Source organism: Manihot esculenta, chromosome 3 (assembly GCF_001659605.2).
Source record: "Manihot esculenta cultivar AM560-2 chromosome 3, M.esculenta_v8, whole genome shotgun sequence".
Lineage (NCBI taxonomy): Eukaryota > Viridiplantae > Streptophyta > Magnoliopsida > Malpighiales > Euphorbiaceae > Manihot > Manihot esculenta.
Genome location: NC_035163.2, coordinates 27,295,759 through 27,305,115, shown reverse-complemented (window position 1 = coordinate 27,305,115; position 9,357 = coordinate 27,295,759). Strand labels below are relative to the sequence as shown.

General features: G+C 34.3%; 2 protein-coding genes across 5 annotated transcripts; both read left to right on the top strand.

Moving 5' to 3' along the window:
* The first annotated feature begins 684 nt into the window (after positions 1 to 684).
* LOC110610721 lies at positions 685 to 4,197 on the top strand. Of its 4 annotated transcripts, XM_021750776.2 has the most exons (8): positions 685 to 833; positions 1,038 to 1,105; positions 1,781 to 2,058; positions 2,136 to 2,220; positions 2,321 to 2,409; positions 3,469 to 3,581; positions 3,657 to 3,728; positions 3,911 to 4,197. In XM_021750776.2, the coding sequence occupies exons 1-7, from the start codon at positions 706 to 708 to the stop codon at positions 3,709 to 3,711; spliced, it is 816 nt and encodes a 271-aa protein (XP_021606468.1). In that variant the 5' UTR covers positions 685 to 705; the 3' UTR covers positions 3,712 to 3,728; positions 3,911 to 4,197. The 4 variants fall into 4 exon arrangements, with proteins under 4 accessions (XP_021606468.1, XP_021606467.1, XP_021606466.1 ...); XM_021750775.2 differs by having other exon boundaries at positions 3,657 to 4,197; XM_021750774.2 differs by having other exon boundaries at positions 686 to 833; positions 3,469 to 3,728.
* A 2,238-nt stretch (positions 4,198 to 6,435) lies between these two features.
* On the top strand, positions 6,436 to 8,058 carry LOC110610720 (F-box/kelch-repeat protein At3g06240). The gene has a single exon (XM_021750772.2). It carries the CDS (start codon positions 6,577 to 6,579, stop codon positions 7,624 to 7,626), a length of 1,050 nt encoding a protein of 349 aa, XP_021606464.1. The 5' UTR covers positions 6,436 to 6,576; the 3' UTR covers positions 7,627 to 8,058.
* Positions 8,059 to 9,357: the final 1,299 nt, after the last annotated feature.

The window sequence follows — 9,357 nt, the reverse complement described above, 5'->3', positions numbered from 1 at the left end:
TCCAATGATTAAGTAAGTTTGGGTCTTTATTCCTTTTCTTTTATCTGCTAGTGATGCATAGTGGTTTCTTTGTTACAATGTTACTTATCTCTGTAATGCAGGTTCATACATACTAAACCGTCAGATGCACTCTTCCCGCCAGACGGCCATTTAATTTTCCCGACGCAGCTGCGAGGTGATCAGGCCTGCTGTCCTTTGAGCCGGAGTTGATGTAAAGGGGCCGGGACCCGACCTCAAGACTGAGTAGTTCAGGCCGATCCAGTAAAGAGGTCCCAAAACCTTTGGATCAAGATCACTATCATAGACTTGGTCTTATACTTGGATTTTATTATAAATTTATTAAAATTATTTTTTAACATAATTTAATTGAGTTTTAGATAAAGAAAGTCAAATAAGTAATAAAGAAAAAATAAAATCAGATCGTATTTAATTTATATATATATATATATATATATTATTTTGTATAATCCAAAATTTAATTCTTTTATTAAATTTTTTTATTTTAAAATAAATAATAAAAAATATTTATATTAATCAAGATATTTTTTAAAATATAAATAAATTATTTCTCCATAAAAAAATAGATAAATCGCTTCAATATGTGTCGGGTGAATTAGGCGTGAATCAATGCATTTTGAAAATACAGGTAGATTGATATCTATTGTACCATTTTCTAATTAAAAAATATTTATTTAAAACCGATTTATGATAGATCTAAGGCATTTTCAAGCTGGAAAGACATCCTCGTGTGATCGGAAGCGAAGAAAGAAGAAAGAAATCGCAAGGAAACGGCGAAGCAATCAAAATTGGCGGCAGATGAAGCAAGAAAGAAAGTAATGGGAAAAGAAATAACGCATTAATTCCAAACTACAGGCAGAGGGGCCAGGCCATGCCAGGCCATTACACGATTTTAAAAGGGATTTGGCTTCCCCAAAAAAATATAATAATAATAAAATAAATGAAAACAAACGTTTCAATATTATTGTGTATTTCACTCGCTCTTCTCTTCTTATTCTCCTCCTCCTCTATATTGCCAGCCGCCGATTAGGTTCGTCCTTCCGTCGCGTCGCAGAATATCATCTCCAGGTCTTGATTCTCTCCTCAGGTGCGCTTTCTTTCAATTAATTTTTTCTTTGCTTTTTAAAATTTTATCAAATCTCAGGCCCACTATCTGTTTTTTTCTTTTTTTTTCCCTTTGTGTGTAGTTTTTTGTTATTTTTGATGCGTGTTTGTAATCGAAAACTTGCGTTGCATGTAAGTGGGGGTGTAATTTTTATTTTTACAATTATAATTATTTGATATTTCTTTTGATTTTTTTATGCCAATGTACGAGAGTTGATATGTGAAATATGCGTAATGGGTTTTGATTGATAATGTACAGATACGAGTTCTGACTGTTAATTACAAGCCTTTGAAATTAGAAAATTTTCTTTAGTAGTAATTCCCTTGCAGAATTTTTTTTCCCTAATTTTATTTTCTTGCATTTTGATTCCCTTTTTGAGACTATTCCTTCGTTTTTTTTTTCCGGGGTAATTGTTCATTGGATGATGAGGGGTATGTTTTGATTGTTAAATTGCATGTGGAGCACAATTTTCCCCTCTTCTTTTTATCCATAAGCTTTTACAATGCAGCTGCCTTTGCGTGCGTGTTTGAGTGTAGGTTTTGAGATATTAGAAGTTTTTCAATTCCTTGTGGTATTAGCATGGGAAGTGAATTAATTGACGTAAAATGTTTTATTCAATTCAGTAAGGTAATGGCCTGCGCTTTTCTTGGTTTTTAGGTTTGTTTGTGCTTTGTCACATGGATTCATGGGGACTGAACTGTATAGAAGGGAACATGACAAACTCTCAAAGAAGAGGATTGGATCTAGACTTAGATCTTAACTATCCTATTGCTCCACAAATTAGGGCTCTTGACCTGTCTCTTGGTTTGTCCATTTATGCTAATTCTGAAGAAGTTCAAGCTCAGGTGCATGGATGGTCTCACCGTCAAACTACAAATGTCATAGAGGTCCTTGACGATGAAGTTGCTATAATCTCCCCAAGGGCCTTTTCTCGAGTATGCTATTGTTTCGTTTTATGTCATTTTAAATTCTTTTCAATTTGTTACCCCTTATGATTTATCTATTTTGTTAGGCTAGGGAAAATTCTGAAAGAAACCATTCTCATGGGATGCGTGAAGTAATTGGTGAAGCTACTGGAGCTGTTACAGGATGCACAGGTAATTGGCCCATATATTATCTTATTCGCTCTTGTTAAATTTGCATATTTTTCAGATCTTTAGTTGCCACTTATGCTTTTGTATAAATTGCAATTAACAGCTGTTACCACTTTATGCACCAACTGCAAAAGAAGAATACCTGATGATTGCGAGCCTTGCTTGAATCCAGGAACAAGTAACAAGAAGAAGGTCTTCACTCTTCACAGAAAACTTTTCTAATTTTAATGATGCGTTCCTTGATTGACATTGCTGCTTCTTGGTGGGGAAGTTATAGATACCTTTCCATACTTTGTATCCGGTGTATTTCACTTAATTTCCTCTGCAGTATTGGGCTTTAGCGGTATTTATCATGCACTTCTGGGTCCTGAGACTCTTGAAGAATCTTTTTTCCCCTTTTGTTTGTTTGTCATCAATGCATGTATATCTTCTCTATAGGCTATTTCCTGATGCTTTGAAATCTCAGATTATAGCAGTTGTTAAGTGAAAGTAAACTATCTTTTCCTCGATTGAAATCTTTGTCCAATGGACTTGAATGATCTTTTAATGTAGAACAAGGATTGAATATCATTCATTAAAGCTTTTACATTTTCATCACTGACCTATGTGAGTATTTCAATTCATTATTGGTTATCACTAGTCAGTTATCTATTGTCTTGAAGTAGTTGGTGATGAGTCTTCCCTTTACTGATTGCTGCTTGGCATTTCATTGCTTTGCTCTTAAGTTGTATAATTTGATATATGGCTTTCACAACTGGGCAACATACTATTGCTTTCCATGAGAATTGATTGGACTTGTTCTGACACCCATTTGTTTAAATGTGTTAAATTAGCAACTTAAACCAGGTATAACTTTAATTTATTATGGGAGTCATTATTTTCAAATCTCAGCTCAGGCTTTGGGATCCCATGTATTTGAGATGCTTAAAGCTTGGGCATATGTTTTATCAATTTTTCTTCTGCCTTTTTTTTCTCTCCCGTTTTTTAAACTTTTTCCTGCTGTATGAAAGGTTCATTTTTTATTGATCCTTTTGCCTTATCCATAGAAATTTGTCAAATAATGGAAATTATTTTTCTTTTGCTGAATTATTTTTTAAAATTTTCTTTTTTGTACACAAGCATAGATAGTACTCTGCTCCTTTTGATTTTGGAACGTCAGAGAGCTTTTGTGCTTCAAAGTTTTCATATTTGAAGCTTTGCAAGTTATTATTTGTTTTCCCTGTTTAACTCTTCATGAACTTCATTTGGCAGGCAAATAATGTTTCTTTGATGGAAGATGTGCTCCAGCCTGTTTCTATGCCTGATGAATCTATCTTCAGTTGCCCTGTATGCATGGGCCCCTTTATTGAACCAACTGCAACAAGGTGTGGCCACATATTCTGTAAGGAGTGCCTCTTGAAATCATTAAAATCATTACATAACAAATGCCCAACCTGCAGGCAGAAGGTTGGCAAGCGAGGCATCTTTAGGGTTTACCTTCCCACCAACAACTGATTGAACTCTTTATGAAGGTGCTAGTTATTTTGGCTAGCTGCAAAAACCCTTAATCATTGTTTTTGTAGATCTTACCTTTACTGAATTAGGTTCCTTTGGATTCGCTTTCTTTTAACGAGTATTGCATAGGGTGACTTGTCATCAGCGGAAATAGGTTGACCGATAGTCTGGCTGACTGGTAAATCTTTATTCCTTGAAGGTAGGTTCTTCCATGACTAAGGGAAATTTAGGAACCAGGAGAAGTTCTGATTGAAACACAAATAATTAACCTCATGCCTTTAGTGGCAGATTTAAGATGTACTCCATTTTGATCAACTTTATTATTCTGTATATAATTTAATCGATTACTTCCATTTTCTCTTTCAGACTTGGATGTGTAAGCAACTTCTGTTGCATGATTTCTCCTGGCATGATTTTAGCGAACCCTTGTACTTAATTCCATAATTTTGGAAAATCTTGTGAAGTAGTGCAGAAAGTTCTAAGCCATTTTTGATGTTTCAATAACTACTCAACTCTCCAGCTGGGTTGTTTTACTAGCTTGTTTTTTATGTTCAGCTCGCTGGTCTTATTTTTCGTGTTGCATATTGGCATTATTAGGATAGCCGAATGAGTTCCTATAAATAAATATTTAAAATTCAGTTTTGAATATAAACAATTATTGATGTATTGTTTTTTAAAATATTAATTAATAGCATAATAAAATGTTTGATGATGATATAAAAAATTTATAAAGTTATAAAAGTAAACCAGAATATTTATGCAGCTCTAGCCAGCATTCATGTATCTTTGTACCTGACCAAATTCCCATTTCGTAATAGTGGGACAGAAATCGCAAAATAGACTTGGAAAGGCCAAAAAAGAAATCGTTATTTAAAATTAATAAATCTCTTTGTTCAATAAATATAGGTTTATAATTATTTTTACATAAATAAAAAAGTATTTTTTTTACACAAACTTGTAGTTTATATATTAGCATACATCAATTAGAAAGGACGAAGAAACATGACTCGAAATATGAGTTTGACATAGAAATATATGACTGATTTTTTAACAAAAAAACATGAAGGAGTCTTCCAAAATGCTACCAACATAAGTACAATCAAGACTAAGTCGATCACTTGAACAACATGAAGAGCATCGGTTTTCCTATAAAACTGGACCAATCCCAGCACCTTTTAGCCAATTAAGAGCCTCCCTTATGGCCATAGTTTCAGGCTTTCAACGATTGCAATATAAGTAACACTTGGATAGAAACACAATACCACCACCCAAAAAGACACTATTGTAAACCCTTAGAAGCCATTGCAAGCCACAACCAAATGCATTTGGAATTATCCAAACATCTATATTACTAGAGAATAAGGTGGAGGTGTCCATTTAATGATAGCATCAACAGGAACAAAAAAAGGAGCCACATGAAGAGGCCGAGCTCCATTCCAATCACTTGAAAAAAAAAAAAAAAGAAAGAAAAAAACAGACCATGAGAGGAATATCTACGGGAGATAATAGAACAAATATTTTCAGCTTAGCATATCCTAGTTTTCCAAATTATTCATTAAAAAAATGGACCTCCAATCAGTGTATGTTATATATGTATCTGTGATTTAAGAAAATCATTTAGCCTCATGGGGATAAGAGTTCTGTATGTGGATGGCTACTACTGGATTCTCAAATCATTTGCCTTTCTTTTTTTAAACCAATGAAGCTGAAACTTTGTTGTGTCACTCAGAAATGGGTAATGTTCAAAAGATTCTGGGAGTTTTTAATCCTGTCCAACGAATCAATTGAATAAACGACACATTAAAAAGTCTGTTGGCATTCACTTTTGTTTGGTATGATTTATTTTTAAAAAAAAATTAAATGAATATTTATAAAATTACGGAAGATTTTATTTTTTTGAAATGAAAATTTTAAAAAAAAATTGAATTTTATAGTTACAAATAAAATAATTATTAAAAAAATTAATTGAATTGAATTTTTTAAAAAATTTTTAATTCTAAATGAAGGATGAATAATAGAAATTTTCCTTAAATTGATTAACATTTCTACTCGACGATAGTTTTTATTATTAATTTTATTTTAGTTACGTTCATTAATTTAGTTAAGTTCATTAAAAGTGTTGGAGGCTAATTGCATTGTAGCTAATCTAATACTTTATTTTGGAAGCAAAAAAGGGGCAGGTAGCCGAACGCGCACTCATTACGTGTTGCGTGTAGGATAGCCTTAACTGCCTTTCCGGAAACCAGCCTGTTGCCACTTAAATTTTTCCACAATTATACTTTTGCTATTCTCTCTTTTTTTTTTTTTTTTTCCAGCTTTTTAAATTAAATTTTAAATGACAATTTTATCCATTATAATAGCTATATATTGGGTTAATTTCTGAAAAAAAAAATTAAAATTTTAAAAATGAAAATTACCTATAAATATCAAATAAGTTCTCATTTTCAAACTGCCTAAACCTTTCTCATTTTTTGTCTCTACTGCTATATCAAGAATCGACAAACAAAACTTGACATGTTCAATTTGGGTATCCAGGTCAATGGCCTAGTTTGAATAAAATCAATTTTTTTTTAGAAATGTGAGGTAAAGAAGAAAATTGGGATTCTAGAAGTTTAATTTGGTGATGTTTTCTCCTTTAATCTGTTAGCATTACATGTGAAATTGTATATCATGACTTGTTCATGTCTTAAGGAAGCAATAGCCACAACTAAGCAAAAGTTCAAAACAATGGAAATTGTCTAAGTTGATAGACCCATGAACAAGTCTTGGATCTCACATCTAAATATCTGTTAAAGAGTATAAATAGAAACTACCAAAATAAGCAAAAACACTTGCTCTGAACATTAACAGAAACAAACACGAGTCATGTTCAAGTTACCTCAGGATCTCATTGTTGAAATATTCTCCAGGCTGCCAGTCAAGCCTTTGATTCGCTTTAAATGCCTGAGCAAAACCTGGCACTCAATGATCTCCAATCCCGAGTTCGCCAAGCTCCAGCTCAGTAGATCAAAGGACGTTAGCTGCCGAAGACTCCTCCTCTCAACATGGCCTCCTCAAACTTTAGATTATGAAACATTCTATGATGGTAATGTCAGAATCCTCAGTTATCCTAGCATAGTGAAAGGTCCTCCTCACGACTTCTATGTTGGAATTCTGGGATCCTGTAACGGGCTGGTTTATTTACTCGATGATTATGGCTGCATGTTCTTGTGGAATCCGACTACTGGAGATTACAGGGAATTGCCTAACCCCAATGGTGCAATCTATGGTATGTTTCGCTGTGGACTTGGTTACAACTTCTCTACTGATGATTATGGAGTATTATTTGCCAGCAAGTTTACTGCTAACGATTCTAAAGAAACTATAGTTGAACTTTATACGTTAACAACTGGCACCTGGAAAAGAATTGAAGAGATTGATGCAGTTTCTCAATCATATGGAAGACCAGGAATTTTTTGGAATGGAGCTCTATATTGGTTGGAAACAAAAAGAAGGGGTCTTAATGAAGTTTATGTACTTGTTGCATTTGATATGGTGGAGGAGAAGTTCAAGGAAGTACTGCCACTAGAGGATCATTTCAACCCCGACGACATTGTAAGCTTGGGGGTGTCGGGAAATCGGCTGTGTATATTTTGTGAAACCAGAGGAAACAGTTTTGAGGCTTTGATATTGAACGTGAACGGCAATGAAGCATCTTTGAGTAGATTATTCAGTTTTCCTCATCACGAATTTCCTGGATATGGAAATAATGCTTTGTGCTTGACAGAGAATGGAGAAGTTTTAATGGACTCTGATGGATGGGAAATATACTTGTACAACCCAAAACAAGGCAGCATGAAGATGTTTCGAGTGCAGAACTATACGGATTCAGAATCAAAGTTATATGTGGAAAGTCTAGTTTCACCCAATAATTAAGAGACTGCATAAGAAGCTTTTCTAAAGTTTATGTGATGGATAGCATCGCCTCTACCATATAATCAAGAATAGCATAGGATTTCTTTTGAAAAAAAAAAACTGTGGTCTTGGGTTGTCAGATCTTCAGAAAATCCTTCCTATAGGTTGGGTGCTCCAGGTTGGTAACGAGTGTTCTGCTTTTTTACTGTGAAGCAATGAAGAAAAGGAGGCTTTACTTTCTTCACCTGCTGGGCTCCACATTATTTTTCAGGAATTATTGGTTTCTGCCAATTTAATTTGATAGGTGTTCATGACTTGGTTGCTACACCACAAATTGTAAAGATCCAAAAAGAGTAAGTATATGAACTTCTACCAGTAAATTCTGTTTTTCTTCTGAGAGAACTAGCTGATCTATCTAGAGCTAAATATAACATAATGTAGCCCCCTGCTAGCAACCCATTTGTTACATAACACTTTGAAAATTATTTGTTACATAACACTGGAAGCAATCCCATGAATTAAACATATTAAAGTGATCAATTTAAGGCAACTCTGCCAAAACCATTTATTTGTTTTACATAGGAAGAACAAAATAACTTAAAATTATAAAAGCTACAGAAAACATCCGCAATATCAGCTAGTAACTCGTTGGAAATATCATTTCAAGGAGAATCCAAACGCTCATATAGAGAGTTCTGCTCTAATTAGCACCAATTCTAGCCATGTCATATGGCCCCAAGACCTAAATCCAACATGGTAAATGAAACTGTTTTTATTTTCTTGTTTATTTTTCACTTCTCTTCTTATTCATCTTCTTTTTAATTAAGAGGCCTGCAAACCCAGATACGCTACTACAAACTGTCTTAGGCCATCAAACTCCAAGAACACTATCCTTCAATAACTCAACAACAGCTTTTGGAAGATCCTTCAGCATAAGGATATTGCCTCTGTACACATGTTGGAACTCCACCCTCTATCTCTTTAACTCGTCAAATTCACTTCAGTTTATGATACTTTCTCATGTAGGATAATAAGTAAATGATAAAAGAAGAAAGAGGTACACATAAATCTCAATGTCATATTCAGAAAGATTTGATTTATATTTCACAATTGTAGTTACAAGAAAAATGGAAACAAATGAATATTTTCCTTATTGACTAAAATTTCCATACATGGTAAAATGCAAATAATAATTCTCTGACCTTTACACCTTGTCACCATCAGAAACCCACCAGTGCATTTCCTTGTGACTTCAGCTCACCAGGCAGATGATGATGCTGTCAACCTTCGACAATAAATTGATCATCTTGAGTATCTCCATCAACCCTGGTGTGTTCATGTACCATACCATTCACATGGTGCAAATTCTGCATCATTTGTGAAAGATAATGGTTACTAGCCCCAGTATGATCAGAGAGCCCAGTTGGATGACCTGTCCACTGTGAAACAAAACCAAGCAATTGGCTAGTAAGGCTCTGTTGCTCATGCAGAATTCGGGTCTGAATCTGCCCCATTTCTGCTCGGTGTTCATTTAACATCCCATCAATCCTCTTTTTCCATTCCAACCTCCTCCCGTTCATCCTCTCCTCCCATTCTTTCTCTAGAATCAAATCCTCCTCTTTTCTTCTTCTTTCCCTCTCTTCACTCTCCTTTTCCATGGCTTCCAATTCAGAATATCTTTGCCATCTCAGCTTTTCCCTAGCCTTTTCCTTTTCTTCCCTCTCTTTTTCCATCTCTTCCAACTTCCGTTCC